Source organism: Panthera tigris, chromosome D2, assembly GCF_018350195.1.
Source record: "Panthera tigris isolate Pti1 chromosome D2, P.tigris_Pti1_mat1.1, whole genome shotgun sequence".
Taxonomy (NCBI): Eukaryota; Metazoa; Chordata; class Mammalia; order Carnivora; family Felidae; genus Panthera; species Panthera tigris.
Genome location: NC_056670.1, coordinates 62,467,799 through 62,484,405, shown reverse-complemented (window position 1 = coordinate 62,484,405; position 16,607 = coordinate 62,467,799). Strand labels below are relative to the sequence as shown.

The 16,607-nt window shown below is 41.2% G+C and overlaps 1 protein-coding gene across 6 annotated transcripts in view; it reads right to left on the bottom strand.

The window, feature by feature from the left end:
• The window catches only part of SORCS3 (sortilin related VPS10 domain containing receptor 3), a 589,476-nt gene that overhangs the window by 94,501 nt on the left and 478,368 nt on the right, over positions 1-16,607 (bottom strand). For all 6 annotated transcript variants that reach the window (XM_042960443.1, XM_042960447.1, XM_042960446.1 and 3 more), the window contains 2 exons: positions 10,756-10,935; positions 1,031-1,177 (listed from right to left, as the gene is read on the bottom strand). In XM_042960443.1, the coding sequence (XP_042816377.1) occupies positions 1,031-1,177; positions 10,756-10,935 (327 nt within the window). The remainder of the gene's footprint in view (positions 1-1,030; positions 1,178-10,755; positions 10,936-16,607) is intronic.

Sequence of the window (16,607 nt, the reverse complement as noted above, 5' to 3'; positions counted from 1 at the left end):
TGTCTAAAACTCATATAAATGTATTTACTCATTTATTCATATTTAGGTGTTTTTAAAAAGGATTAGGGATTTATAGAGATGTATCTTGTATAATAAGTAAAAACAAGAAAATGATGAAAATTGGGAAAGGAGAAAATGAGGTTAAGAAAATAAGAGAAAGCCTTGGGTAAGGTCTAGGGAAAAATAAAATTCATTCTGTGACCAGCTCCTAGAGGTGGGTGCACATTGGTCTCTGATCTTCCTGAGACCTCAAGCAGAAAACATGGGATTAGACTGCAATCCACAAAAGAGGAAAGGCCCTGTATGTCCCCACAGCCCCAGTCTTTGATATAATGTCTAGAATACAGTAAATGCCTAATAAACCTTCTTAATAAGTGGCAGAAGGCAACTTTTGGCTAAGGGGACACATAACCATTTCTGGGGCCTTAGAAGAGAGCATCCTCTCTAAGAGAGCATGAAGGTTGTGAATTTCACTGTTAATGATGGGTCTTCGCTCCCCACCAAGAGTTGTCACACCTGAGGGCAGAAAAAACTTCTTATACAGCATGTCGTCCTTAGTGCCAACCTCAATATTCCATACACTTGTTACCTTGGGAATGTTGCTAGATTAGCTCCTATCCCATGTGGACACACCTGACCTTTTCTGGGCTTCCAAGGCAACTTTTGCTTCCCTTGACATCTATCAAACATTTCTCAAACTGTATCACAGCAGTATCAGTTAACAAATGTGTTTCTATCCATGAGCTCTGTCTGGGGCCCTGGAACACAGGCACTTTCTCTTAAACATTTCTTTATCTTAGGAGTTGGAGCACATAGTACATTTTCAGTAAAAGCCTGTGGGTTTCAACTGAACTTTCCATCCAGGTGGTATGGCAATCTGAGTCCATAGATCATCTCCCTGGGAGTTGTGGGAAATCCCTGCTCGGCACCACCCAAGTTCCTATGAACCCCATGCTGGAAGAAAGCCCCTGATGCAACATCCCAGGTGACCAGCTTGCCCATGGACCTCATGTGAGACTGAATGACTAACCAGCAGGCAGTGTACCGGACTTCCTCTCAGGTCCACATCTGGAGCTTGAAGTAGGCGCCAATCTCTGCCCTTGTTGTATGTGATGTATGTCTTCACTTGCTCATCCACCTTCTTGTTTGCCAAGAATATCCCTTTGATACCTGCTACCTAGGAAAAAGGGCAAGAGATGGAGAACCATGTTGGGCCAAATGCTGATACTCTTGGAGAAGACTAGCACTTTCCATGGGGTTTTGGGAGTACAAAGGAATAGAAGAGGAGGAACATGGTGAGAAATGCCATATGCCATGTGGTCTTTGGGAGAAGTATAAGTTAATCTCTGTACTCTCCTCACCTGACACCAACCCAGATGTCCCATTGCCCTTTTACTGATATTCATTTTCCCACTTTACATGTTTCTACACTTTGTTTATAGGATTTTATCCTTCCTTAACTATTAACATTCCCTCTGAGGTGGCAGTGGTTGATAATACCCGAAGGAGTTAACTCTTCTAGGGAACGTGCACTTTTGCTCAGGAGGAGCTTGTAGGCAGATTTTGAAAGCATAAAGGTATAATCCCTAATGCTAGAAGTTTAGGCATCCTAATTAGTAGTGAGACATCTATTTGTAGGCAGATGACCCAGCTTGGTAACCTGGCATCCATCTTTGGCTGTGCCACCGGCTCTCTGTGTGACTTTGCGTAACTTCCATATCATCTTTGGGTCTCAGCCAATGGCCACTTTGAAACAGACAGAATCAGACCTGCCCTTCCTATTTTCCTCAGTTGGCTAACAATGGATACATGAGATAATGCACAGCACTCTTGCCAAAGCTCCTGATGTATTGGAATTTGCATACCCTTGATATTTAGAAGACAGAAGAGCATCACCACAAAATTAAAAAAAAAAATTATGATCCAGAAAGGTTCTGGAGTAAGGACAGATTCAACTCAAACTTTTATTCCTTCTATGTCTACATTTTGGGCAATGAACTGATACTCAGAATAACAACACTCTATGTCAAAGAAAGATTCCCTAACTTCCTGTATAATCCCAGCATGTTCCAAAGCCAAAAGGGAAGTCAAATCATTTAAATACATATAAACATGAGGTTGAATGGTAGATTTTCTGGAAATAGATACCTCAGAATTTTAAGTGTATTTATTCCCCCATTCTTTTAGGATCCTGGTTAACTTGCAGAATAACAGTGGGAAAGGATTTCACAGAAGTCAGCTCTTTTATTTAATTACATAATTCAGTTGATGAAGTAAGAAGTTTTGGGGTTTTTTTTGTTTGTTTTTTTTCTTTTAAAGTAAACTGACTGCCCTTGAAAAAGAATGCCAACCCAAATAAAAACAAAAACAAACAAAAAAACAAAACAAAATAATGGACAAAGAATGTCAAGCAGAGAATAGAATCTATCTGGGAAGGACACCACCAGGAGAATTTGACAAATGGCCAACAGTGGAATTGATTAGATTCCTAACTTGAACAGAGGGTGGGTACAGACAGAAGCTGAAGTAGGGGGAGGGGCACTGGTGTCAGAATTCTGTCCTTCCCAAGACAAACCCTCCCTGCCCTCACTGCTTAAACTCAGTGCCATTGCAGGAAGACTGGCGTCTTCCATGCTCAACCAGGGGCTCTGAGTCTCTCAGACCACCTCGGTCTTTAAAATCGACTTCAAAAGTGTTTCTCTTAAACCTGACTATCAATCATTCTTTACAGAGAGTGGACTCTGTGTTTCTTTCTTTTTCTCTTTTTTTTTAATATTTTTAAACATTTATCCATTTTTGAGAGGCAGAGAGAGCACAAGTGAGGGAGGGGCAGACAGAGAGGGAGACACAGAATCTGAAGCAAAATCTAGGCTCTGAGCTGTCAGCACAGAGCCTGACACGGGGCTCGAACCTACGAACCGTGAGATCATGACCTGAGCCGAAGTCAGATGCTCAACCGATTTAGCCACCTAGGCGCCCCGGACCCTGTGTTTCTTTAGAACCATCTGTCTGATGGAGGACTTTTGGTATTATCTTCAGCCACAGAGCTGGTACCTTTTCTGTTGGACCACCAGGTAATGATCTAGAGAACTGTCTCACCTAAGCCAGCTGGCCCCTTCCAACACAACACGTACCTAGGGCCTTGCTGTCTACTTCCTGGGAGAAAATATACAGGTCTGATTTAGGCATCTCATGTGGGGCTCCTGTCACCCCCATCTGCTGCCTCCTAGCTGGATGCCTTACAGCATGAATTACTAGCCATTCAGCTATGTCCAGTTCTTCTGGATGAGTGTCTTTGGCAAATGGAATGGTCACTACCATAGTTTCCCAATGAGCGCTCCACCATTCAGATGAGCAATTTTTGCAATCCCGACATATTAGGAGAGAAAAATCAGGAGAATGGGGTCTGAAAAGATATAAAAGATATAGGAAGGAACCCAGCTGCAGCTCTGAAGGTGTTTCTTCTGCAGTTACAAAGGAGCCACAAGCAATCTCCCTCCAGTCTGAAAGAACCAGAACACTTCCCACTTGCATTTGGATTGTTTAAAACCCTTACATTATTACTGAGTTGCTTCTTGGCTCTGTATCGTGTATAAATGGACTATAAGTTTGGAGGGCCCTTTGCTTTTGCATGCCCTAGACCAACAGCTTTCAACCTTTCTGACTGCGGCCAAGAATGAAATGTGTTTATGCTCAGTCTAGTCCTCACACCCACATATACATGCGTGAGTATACACGTAGACCCATATATGTCTCTGACGCAAAAGTATCATGAAACACTACTTACCCTCACTACCTACAACATAAAGGGATTAGGGAAGGAAACACACATTTTGACTCTTCCATCCAAAGAGGTACTTGGCATCTGATAAACTCTAACCATGTGACCTCCCACTGTTATTTGAAATCAGAAGCATGGCCGCAGCTGCTGGCCCCAGAGTTCAAAGAGAAGGGCAACAGCTTGTGATGGTGCCCACAGAAGAGGGTGGGACAAGTGCGGGCCTGCCTGGCCCACTTTCCTTCTGGGAATCAATTTGAGGTTTGAAGGGAAACTGACAGCGGCCTCTTGGCAGAGTACTAAGTCCAGGTGGCATGGTCATCTGTTGCTCACCTCCCTGGGCCCTTAGGACAAGGAAACCGGGGCTCTGCTGAGAAAAACAATTATCATGGTCTGCTGTGGGCTGTCCCTACAGTGGGACCTATGGTGAGGGGCGGGTCAAGGTGAGTTTGGGAAAGATGGCCCTGTGGAATCTAACAGCAGTTGATCATTTAGCCCAAGATGGGTCACTTAAAGTTATGATAAAGCAAAGGCGGGGCACAGGCACAAGGGACAGGGAAAGCAAGGAAACATCAGTAAGATGGGCAAAGAAAGCAAAATACTATGGATGACTCACAGGGTCTCATTTTATCCATCCTAGGGAAGTCAACATAGTCATTAAGAAATTCAAATTAAACACACAATAAGGTGCCATTAGGCCCCTTCACAGTAGCTACACACACACACACACACACACACACACACACACACACACTCAACTGATAATGCCAAGTGTTGGTGAAGATGTGAAGCAACCAGAACTCTCATACATCTCTGGTGGGGATGCCACTTTAGAAACACATTCAATCCCACAATCCTACTCCTAGGTGTATAACCATGAGACATAAAAAAAAAACTTATGTTCTGGTGAATGTTTATAGAAGTTTTATTCATTAGCTCACAGAACTGGAAACAACTTAAATGTCCTTCAACTGCTGAATGAAGGGATAAACTAGGGCATATCCACAAATGGAATACTACTCAGCAATAAAAAAGGAATATCTACTGATATTCAACAACATGAATGGATCTCAAATGCATTATTATTTTTTTAAATTTTTAAAAAATGTTCTTTTTTACATTTTATTTATTTTTGATAGAGAGAGACAGAGCACAAGTGGGGGAGGGGCAGAAAGAGACGGAGACACAGAATCTGAAGCAGGCTCCAGGCTCTGAGCTGTCAGCACAGACAGCCCGACGCAGGGCTCAAACTCAAAAAGGGTGAGATCATGACCTGAGCCGAAGTCAGACGCTTAACCAACTGAGCCACCCAGGCGCCCCTTAATTTTTTGAAGTTTATTTATTTATTTGAGAGACAGAGAAAGAGAGAGAGTGTGCGCACAAGTTGGAGAGGCACAGAAAGAGAAGGAGAGGCAGAATCCCAAGCAGGCTCCACAGCGTCAGCACAAGGCCCAATGTGGGGCTTGAACTCACAAACCATGTTATAATGAACTGAGCTGAAATCAAGAGCTGGATGCTTAACCAATTGAGTCACCCAGGAGCCCCTCAAATGCATTATTCTAAGTAAAAGAAGCCAAATTCAAAAGGCTATCTACTGTATAATTCCAGTGACATGAAAATCTAGAAAAGGTGAATCAGGAGAGAGAAATAAATCAGTGATTTAGGGTAGGAGGATAGTTGACTACAAAAAGGAAATATTTTGGTGTGACAGAACTGTTCTCTATCTTGATAATGATGATAGTTACACAACTGTGTATCCCTGTCAAAACACATAGAACTGTATACCAAACAGGGTAAATTTTACTACGCATAAATTATACTTCAATTAAAAAAAAAATAAATGTGAAAAATTGCATAGTGGAAAGAGCCTGGGCTTTTTAATCAAATAGACATGGAATGGTTTAAACACAGCTCCACCATTTTACTATATGTATGATCTCAGCCAACTTACTAAATTCTCTGCATCTCTGTACTCTCATAGGCACAAGGGAGAATGATACCTGCCACAAAGAGATAGGGCAATTGATAAATAAGAAAAAGTATATACATTATTTAGGGTTATGCAATTCAGTACCATGGCCACTAACTACATATGACTACTGAGCACTTGAAATGTGGTCGGTGGGAACTAAGGAAATGATTTTTAACTGTATTTGATTTTAAGCAATTTGAACTTCAATTTAAAAACTGACACCCAATTCTGTTATTGGCAAACTTTAAGTATGTTTGGAATAACTTGGGTATGTGAATCTTCTTTTTCTACTGTAAATTTTATGAAATGTAAATACTGATCAAGTATTTATGATGAAAATTTAGCATAGGAATTGAGATGTGTGGGAAGTGTAAAATACACCCTGAATTTTGTAGACTCAGTATGGAAAAAAATAAAATATCTCATTAGTATTTTTCAAATGGAACACATACTAAAATGATAATATTTTAGATAATTTTGTTACATAAAACATATTATTACAATTAATTTCACCTGTTTATTTTTACTTTTTAAAATGTGAGTAGTAGAAAATTTAGAACTGCATCTGTAGCCTGTATTATATATTTATTCAACAATGCCAGTCTAAGGCATTGTCTCATATGCTGTTGTTATTATTACGATGAGGTACAAGTTGGATGCTTAATATCCAGGAAAATATTGAAAAAAAAAATGCATCCGACTAGCAGCTCAGAGCATGTTTCTGTAATATAATTGAGGGCGTTGGAAAGGATATTTGTTTCTTGATTTATCTGTGGAAAGCAACTAAGAAGAAATGAAGTTTAGAATTAGTAATGTGTGATGTAAAGAAACCACAACAAAGCTCTATGCGAAACGAGTATCATAGAAGAATGGTGAACACACATAATAGATTACATTCATTGTCAACACCAGACTTGTTTTGATGGAACAGGCTCTGACACCTTAAAAAACATTATTATTTGTCCTTCAAGAATTATTTTCTCACCTGATTATGTAATTACAGCCATGACAATTTTGTACTTTGAAGCAGGGATTAAAGAACGAGATGGGACTCTACAGTAGGAGACTGCTCCAACAGACCAGGAAACACACAATGTCTCTGCTTTACTTGGTTTTAGGACATTCAGTGGGGTGGAATCCCATTGGTTTCCAAGGTCTTTTAGAGACAAGACCTGTAAGGTGAATTCTCAAGTAAGTTCTCATTTTCTTTGTCTCCTTTCCGCGGTCAAGAAGAAGCTTGAGAGGGCCACATGCAAAATAGAGTGATACACTAGTAAGTAGATTTAAGTGGCTGTGCTCATTCTGAGCCACCTCACATCCATGTTACCTAAAGGCATCCCTGACATTTCAGACAAGGTTAAACAGGTATAATATCCTATCACATTATAATATAAAGTTAGACATTAATGTGGCATACAGGACTATGTCACGCATCTAAATATCATTTTTTAGGTATGTAGATGTAGGGGAAAAACACAGAGAAACGTTAGCCCATCAAATAAATGTGCAACTCTTCAATCCAGCTCTTTACTAGTATAGTCACAATATTTATCCCCAGTGTTTCCAAAAATCTCTCCACATTCCATGAAAATGGGCATCTAGTCATCAGACTCTAGTTCTCATCTCATGCTGGGATTCCACCAGACCTGTCTTTCTCTCAAGCTCCAGTAATTCATCCTTTAAGCCAACTCATTTAAAGGACTCCCCAAATTCCTCAAGTTAGAAGTCACCTTCCTCCTTATTGATCCTACAACATGGAAAATCATAGCCTTAATACAAGTTAGTCTATGATCACTAACTACCCTAATAGAATCACATATCTTTCCAGTAGATTGTGAGTCTCATGCACTAGCCACATCTCATCAAACAAAATACACTCTATGAAAGTGTATTCAATTTAGTTGAATTGAATGTGAAAGCTTACTAGTTTTCCCAGATGCATTACTCAAGGGCATTCAGAGTCCAGAAAAATTATAGTCTCTCTGCTAACTGGCCATATGGTACACTATCTCAGTTTCTGTGAGAATCTCCAGTGAAGAAGGTTAAAAACTAATGACCCCTAGAGACCAATTAAATTTAGCTTTATCTCCAAATCACAGAATGCATCTCCAGGTGCAAAACAGCATCACCCTCTAAAAACCCTTAATATGGTCATAGTCTAGGTAGCGTGAGGATACAATTTATTCCCTTGGTATTAAATGCCTTATAGAATCTGAAATCCAACCATTTATCTGGCACTCATTCTCGTACCTGACAATAATCTGTTCTATGCAATTAGATTGGCTAGTTCATGGTCTCGCAAATCTACACTATCCATCTAGTTCTTGGCTCCTGCCACTCTCAAAATATGGAATGCCTTCTACTTCTTCCTCCCCAGGGCAAAAAAGACTTATAATAAGATTGGTAACATTGCAAAAAAATAACTGGGCATGTGTGGCTCATCCCCATGTTCACTATTTTAGGGCTCTGCCTGCAAAGATCACATTCTCTATATCTCACTGCAATGATGTTACAGGAAGAGGCTTCCACAGAAGAGCATTTACTAATTGTGCATGTGACTGGATGGGTGTATCCAGTTCTGGGGTGCAGTATTAGCAAGCCCACTCCCTCCTACGTAACTTTTAAAAAGAAATAACACTGACATCTGATCTCCATTTCTCTCGCCCTTTGTCTCTGTCTCAACTGATTCCAATCTGGGCAGGTAAAAAAGGAGCTTCGTTCACTGACTTCCTCAAAGTCCAACAAGCTAGATGGCCAGCTTCCTGAGGGTACGAACTAGTATCTCTCCTCCCTTGCTCATGGGCTTTAACACAGAGTAGGGGCACAATGAACCTTGATAAAATTAAATGGAAAACAAGCTCAACAGAACTGGTTTTAGAGAAGTCGCCTTGCCTGGTATGTCTTGCTTCTCTATAGATAAAATGACACCATGCATTTTTCCCAACAAAACTGAAAATGCAAGACTGCCTTCAGCAAGACAAAAGAGATTACATGTATCTAGGCACATTCTTCACTTTAATCCTTGTTCTACTTCAGATCAGAGTGGCTCACTATTCACAATGACCAAGGAGTTTTAGGTGCCTTTATTAGGAAAGGAACAGCACAGTGCCAAACTCACCTGACTTATCAAAAGGACCAGAGACACAGGGAGTTCACAACTGAAAGATCATCTGCAGCAATGCCTACTCTGTCCTACTGGAGTCTAACTGCAGGAGTATGAGTAATCCTCTCACCTCGATAGCCTCACTTATGCAAATAGGAACTTGGTTTGGAATGTTGGTTGGAATGGCCTGAGTCCTGGGAACATTTCATCCAAACCTTCCCACTAGATGTGACTTACTGCCCAGTAACAATGTATATTTCTTCTTCCAGGTATGAATAGAGGCATGTACATGTAAGCTTCCCAAAGCCCTTTACACACCTTAGTCATCTTTGCCCATTTTCATAACTCTGAGAAGAAATCTGGACAATTTTCCAAACTGGGACCTTGTTTGTTAAGGGAATTCTTTCAGTACTTGTCAACTACCTCCTAGGAAATCACGGTTATTTCTACTGATTTTGTTTTTTATACCCACTGACATTCACTTCACCCCAGACCTTTGTGTAATCCTGCCTAACAAAATAACTAGAATCGTATATGTTTCCCCTGCTCTCAGTAACTGAAGAGCCAACTTAGATACCAATACAGGGATGCTAGAACTTTGACGGGCACTGTTCAGAAGAGACCACTGCAAAGTAGAAGCCCCTGCACTGATCCCTCTTTTCTTTTTTTTTTTTTTCAACGTTTTTTTTTTTTTTTAATTTATTTTTGGGACAGAGAGAGACAGAGCATGAACGGGGGAGGGGCAGAGAGAGAGGGAGACACAGAATCGGAAACAGGCTCCAGGCTCCGAGCCATCAGCCCAGAGCCTGACGCGGGGCTCGAACTCACGGACCGCGAGATCGTGACCTGGCTGAAGTCGGACGCTTAACCGACTGCGCCACCCAGGCGCCCCTGATCCCTCTTTTCTAAAAGCTGCTCCCACTCCCCAAAGATGAAAACTCCTAAGGGAGCAGCTCACCCATACCATCTGAAGCTACCACTCATGAAAGACAACTTCCCCCTCCACAAATGAATGTCCTCAACCAGTGTAACGTGTAGGTTGACCACTAGTTACGAGTGAATGCTGGATAATAAAATACATCCCTTTACTCAAATCAATCCATCATACCAAGGTGGGCACTGTGGCCAGGACCATCAAAGGTCATACACAGCCACTAGAGATACAAGAAAGTACCATAGCCTTAGGGGCACTGAAACAATTAGTTTTTTTTTTCTCTAGTTCCTATGAGGAGTCACTTGTTTTCCTAGATAAATTATTCTTTAACTGGTGATCACATTCAAAATCAAACCTCAATATAACTGAAAACTCAGTAAGGTGATGCTGATATTAAACAACAACAATAACAACAACTCAACATAAGTCAAGGCCCGTTCTTCCCTCATGCGCAGAGGTTGGTATCTGGTGGCATTTTAGGGAAACCCTCCTTCCAAGCGCTGATATTCACTTTTATTTTCCTATAAAATTTGTTCATAGGATGGAATTTTCCAAATAACATATATAAGTAGATACGTGCCTCCACTCCGAGTCCATAGAGTTGAAAGGGGAACTTAAGTGAGCCTATCTAGGTCAAATACCTGCATGTCTGGCTTGTAATCATGCTTATACATGCAAGAACATCAACTTCAGCTACCATTTGTTAAAGCTCACTGAGTCAACCACCACACTGGATGCTCTACATACGTTATCTCTCCTTCTCACAACCACCTCATTAGGCAAATGTTTTACAGGTGAGGAAGTTGAGGCACGGGTAAGTTAGTCCCTTGCCTCAAGTCACACAATTGCTAAAGGGTGCAGCTGAGATCTGAACCCAGGACTAGTTGACTGCAATGCTTATGTTTATGCCATTAAAATTCATGAAAAAGAGAGGCAGATCCAGGTGCAGGATAGTCTTGGCTACATACCTCATACAATTCAATAATAATGTTTCCCATTAGACCTCGGCTACTCTTAATGTTCTCCATGGCCAGGGTGAAGTAGATGCCACGCGTGTCTGAGATGTAGAGGTTGTACGTGTCATTCTGGTTCCATTCTTGGACGGCTGCAAACACTTGGTTCTCATCGGTACTGATGATGTGCATGTCCTGTAAGAAGATGGAAAACTTGTAAGGACTCAGATCTCCATATCTCTCTGCCCAGTGGGACCCAGAGTAATTACCATGACTTATTGAGAGGTTGAGAAAATGCCTGAGTTATAGGCAGCGTTAAACAATTCTGTGTCGGACCAAGGCTATATATTAAGAGCTTTGTGATTTCTGTTCCTTGCTAAGTGACAGTAAGATGGGTGTAAGGGGCTTTGGTGGGTATCATTTTCTATGGCTCCAAGGGATTCATCCACTTTCATTTTTTAGTTTTATATCTGAGAGTTAGTGTTAGTGCTAACAGAAACATACAGCCCTGCAAGAGGAAACACACATGCAAAGAAGACAGGGCTTATCCCTTCTTTAGATCTTCATTTATGTTTTCAAACTTTTATTGTAGTGGTTTTGAAACTTGTCATTGGAATCTTCAGAGTCATGGGGATTGCAAGAAGGATGGCATGGAGGCATAGCCAATGAGTGGGATTCTGGGCTTCCAACTCTGTTTCAACTAGAGCAATACCACCTGAATCTGTTTTATACTGGAGTCCCATGTAATATTTTGGGAGTAAAAGGTGAGGGAGGTTCTGCTGCTAATAACATAATATTTGAAAATCACAGATATGGCAGAAAGGATACTCAACCTGGAATTTAGTGTTCTGGGTCATAATAGAAACTCTACTAAAAGTTAGCTATATGGTGTAGAATGTATCTGAGTCCCTGAGATTTAATTTTCTCACCATAATACTGAAGAGGTTGGGCTACTGATAAAAAGAATAGCTAACACCTGAGCACTTATTCTAAGTCATCTAAATGTATTATTTTAGTGAAAAATCCAAATAATTCTACAGTGGAGGCAGTATTATTCCCATTTTACTGAGGAATAAACTAAGGTACACAGAGGTTTGCCAGCTTGCTTCATATTTATTACATAGCTAGTCAGAGGAAGAACCAAGTTTTGAACCTTTGTAATAGGAGTCTAACCTGTTAGCTTCTAAGCATTTGGACAGACAGCCTCCAGATCAGAAGCTGTAATCCAATGACCCATGAGATGAATATGAATCACAAATATTTGGTTCAACCACAGTCTCTGTTCAATACCTGACTGTGCAGTCTTTTAGGTAAAGTCAGCACTCCCGAAGTCTCAGCCTCAAGTACCCAAATGTTCTTATGACCGGCCACTTACATATTAATATCAACTTCCTGATCTCTGAAGTCAATTTAGTCTGCATACCTGGACTAGATCATTTCTAAAATCAAATCTAATCAGTTCACAATTCAAAACAATTTATAAAAGCCAGTTTTCATATGTAGCTAGGCACTATACAAAGATTATCACAAACTCAAGTCCTCCTCTAGGGAATTTGCCCTGTCAGGAGGAGATGTTGACACAGATGAACACTTGACATAATGGAAGCAGTTAAAAAATGCATTAATATACAGATATATATTGCAAAGAGTAATGACATCCTGGGAAAGCAGGAGAGGACCCTTGTCACTGTGGTGGCAAGCACTCATAGTAGGGGCACAGGCAATTGGAGTTGACAGTAACTAAATCACCAAGCTGGGTCTAGCTTTTACCTTATTTGGCCAACCTTTCCCAGAAATGATTTCAGCAGCAAAAGGAGGTAGCAATGTCTATAATGACACAACTACGGAAAGCTTCTCTCAGGATGATTTTAAAAAAGAGAAGCTCATTTGATTTGGACAACCAGGATGTGGGAAAGTGAGAAGAATTCTGGATCTTTTTATTGGCGAATCTGTCAGATCTCAGCCTCTGGCCTTGAACTCCCTAGGTCGCCTTGACTAAGACCTCAGTAGCTCATTTGTGCTTATGCACCTTATAGAATTACAGGTTCCCGCTGAGCTGCTTGAAAATGGAAATAAGGCTTCCTCTTAAAAACCATGTGATGAAATTGTGTTGTGTTGGTGTGGAATGAAAGCCCAAGAACCCGGTAGGAGGGGAAATAGCAGCTGCAGGAAATACGAATTAAATTCACTTACCCAGTTAAAAATGCAATAGAAATGCCGGGCTTTTCCCAGATGTTTTGGTTATAAAAATGAATGAGCTAAGTTATTTTAGACTAAACTAATGTAAAATAAGTGGAAAAAAACAACTTAAAACACTGGGGCATGGTCAGGATTAAAGGCAGCCAGATTTGCTGTGAATGCATCTTAGTTTGGAGCTGTACTGGCGCGTATCACCTGGCCAACAGGTATTGCAGTCTCTGGGAGAGACAGCGCTCTCTAGCACCTAGGATTCTGGGAAGTCTGCTTGTGATATTCGTAATTCCCCTACGTCACTTAGCTAATAAATGATATTACTAAGATTTAAGCCCAAGACTATCTGAATCAAGAAGCTAGCCTCCGTATCAGTGGGAGTATAACTCAATATGCATCAAAATTACCTGCAGATTTTAATAGCATGTAGACTCACATGTCCCACTGCCTGCAGTTCTGATTCAGTACATCTGGCTTTGGAGCCTTAAATTCTACCATCTGAACCAGCCTTGCAGGCAATCCAGGTGCATGCAGTCTGGGGAATCAGTCTTTGAAAAAGCTCTAAACTATGTGTCCTCTCTCCAAATAGATCTTACAGTTGAATAGGGATCAACCAATAATAACCAGGATATTAAGTCTTCAAGAACAATAAAAGCATTATCAGGATTATTGGTCTAATAGGGATCTGATGATAGTAAAGCGTATTTCTTGAATCCTGTGATCTCAAGCTAACCCCAAAGCACGTGTCACTCCTTCTAAGACAATGAAGACATTCTTGCTACTCCTGAGAACATGCAGGGAGAGATCTGATCAGTGATGAAGAGAGAAACCCAAGAGGGGAAAAATCAGTAAGTCAATTCTGATTGGGACTTTACTAAACTGGAATTTTGACAGCATCAGATGTTACCACCTTCATGTTTTTATTTGGAAAACATGAAAGTAGCATTCCCTCTAAACCCTTCTACCATTAATTTGGAAGAATAATAGTTGCCTTTCACAAACCTAAACGTGCGACTTCATAGGTGAGCAATGGTGGAAATACTTCCCTGTGACTGAAACATTTTCTTGTAATTTGGGCCGACTGTTACTTCATTCACTGTAAAAACACATATGATATTCAGCATCTGTCACGTGCCAAACGTTATAATAGGAATACAGAGAAGAAGGTGTAGAACCTGACCTCAAGCAGATGTCCAATGGTGGTGGGGACATCCCTCACTCCTGGCCTTTTTGTTTTTAAAAAATTTTTAATGTTTATTTTAGAGAGAAAGAGACAGAGAGAGTGAGTGGGGGAGAGGCAGAGAGCGAGAGAGACACAGGATCCGAAGTAGGCTCCAGGTTCTGAGCTGTCACCACAAAGCTCAACATGAGGCTCAAACTCATGAACCGTGAGATCATGACCTGAGCTTAACCAACTGAGCCACCCAGGCGCCCCAACTCTTGGCCTTTTGTGAACCTGACGAAGGTCCCCCACACAAGTACTGACAGGAAGAGGGGTGGGGCATCCATGGAAATGTGTGGAACTTGAATGGCCTGAAGGCAGTTTTCTCCTGAGGGAGGTGAGGACAGACAGTGACTGCATCGTAAGGGGTTGTGTATGGCACACCTAAGTTTCGCCCAGAAAAGAAATCCAAAACTAGCACACGATTTTAAGCCTGAGAAAAGAATTCGAGTTGATCAGTGCAGAGATTTGGCTGGGGAACACCAGCTGTATTGTGTGATCTCATTCTTTGGGGAGGCAGTGTGAAAGGTGAATTTCAGTGGGGCAGGGAGGAAGGCTTATGAGGTCACCGCAACAAACTCCAAAGTGACACATGGGGACCTGAGCTAAGAAAGCAGGTATTCTATGAGAATCCTATGAAATGGCTGGTGAGATATTAAGAAGGCAGAACCCACAGGGGGATGAAGGAAAAGGGCATATCTTTAATAATATATCAGATATCCGACTTACAAAATTCTCTGCTTCTTTTTAGCATGTTCACACAATCATAACTAAATACTCATAATTAAATACTTGTGTAATCATTTAGTTTATGTCTGTCTGTCTCACTAGACTGTAACCTCTCAGAGGGCAGACACTGTGCCTTTCTTAGTTATCACTTCATTTCTAGCACTTACTAAGTATCTAGCACACGGTAGATAACCAATGAAAGTTTAGATGGACTAAGTAAACAGAGGAGAAGGATGAAATATTAGGGATATCATATAGAGACTCTGAGCTCAGTTCCAGATTTTTACAATGAGATCATTTAGGGGAGGTACTTCAAATAGGCAGTTGGAGATACAGTCTAGGGTTCAGTGGATATGGGATGGGGCTGTGTATACAGATGTCACCAATATGAAGAGAAGTGATGAGGTCACCAAGGAACCATGCAGAATACCAGGAGAACTTAGGATGATCAACATTTAATGGGTGGCAAGGGAAAGGGATCCAGAAAAGGAAATCAGAATAAAATATTCCAAAGGGAAGATTATCAGGTATGGATTTTTTTTTAACACTGTCAAATGCTCCAGAGTGGTTAAAAAGAAAAAGAGTTATACAAATGTCTATTGGATTTGGTGTGGAGGTGGTCTCTGGTAACAATGGCCAGAGGATTTTTGGTGGAATAGTGGAGAGAGGGCTGTGGGAGAGCACAGGGCATCTGGCAGTGGATGGAAGGGTGGATAAGAAGCAACCAAAGAGATAAGAATTACAGATAACATTTTAAGAAGTATGGCTGTAAGGGAGCAAAGAAGGATAAATCAGTATTCGGGGAAATGTAAACATTAAGGAAAACTGTCCTAAGGAAATTAAGGAAAAGGTTAATATCACCATCATTATCATTATAATAAATTTTCTCAAGCATATTTCCCTCTCCTCTCTTTTATTATTCAAAATGGGATTAAACATATTCTACTGTCAACTAAAAGCAAACCCAGACTTAGGGAGAGACTTTACTTGCAAAGGCTATTGCAAAAGGGGGAACAGTCTGGCTGTCATATCTAAAGTCCCTCAAGAGTAAAGGCAGAAAAGAATTACTTTTATGAAGTGATTAGAAAATAAAACGAAGCTAGAGAGAACTGGGTGTGGGGAGAAGGGGGAGCAGGTGGCAGCAGAGAGGGCCATTAGACAGGAAACCACCTTCCTTAAGTTTTGTCACGTCAGGTGATTTTCAGAAGGGCTGTTAACGGGTTGTTCTGAGTCCAGTGACTGCTTAAGCCCTCAATGCTCGCATTTGCTCAAGAGTGGGCAGAGTTCATGGGTTTGGGAGAAGGTGAAAGGCCAGACTAAGTCTGATCGAGTGAAAATAGCCAGCATTTTGTCCAGATTGGTCAGTGGGGACAGAGAGTTCAGGTAATCATTTGTGAGATAAAGAAGGGGAAGTTGGTCTTGTCAAAGGCAAATAGGCAGGCATCTGTGTCTTAGCGGGGCACACTGGGAAGAGTGGTTCTTTGCAGGGAGCCACTTCCAGCAACATAAAAGAGTGGGGGAATTTCTTAAACCTTATTGTTCTCCAGCAGCACCGGGCTCAGTAATGTTCAATGGTATTATGATGCCCATTTCACAGATAAGAAGACCTGGGCTCATGGATAAGCAAGTGGTAGAGCTGGAAAGAAAGCTCAGGGCTTCCAGCTCAGAAGCTCCATTGCCTTTTCCCCAGTCAGGCATGGCCCCCTGTCTTCTGCCTCCCCACCTT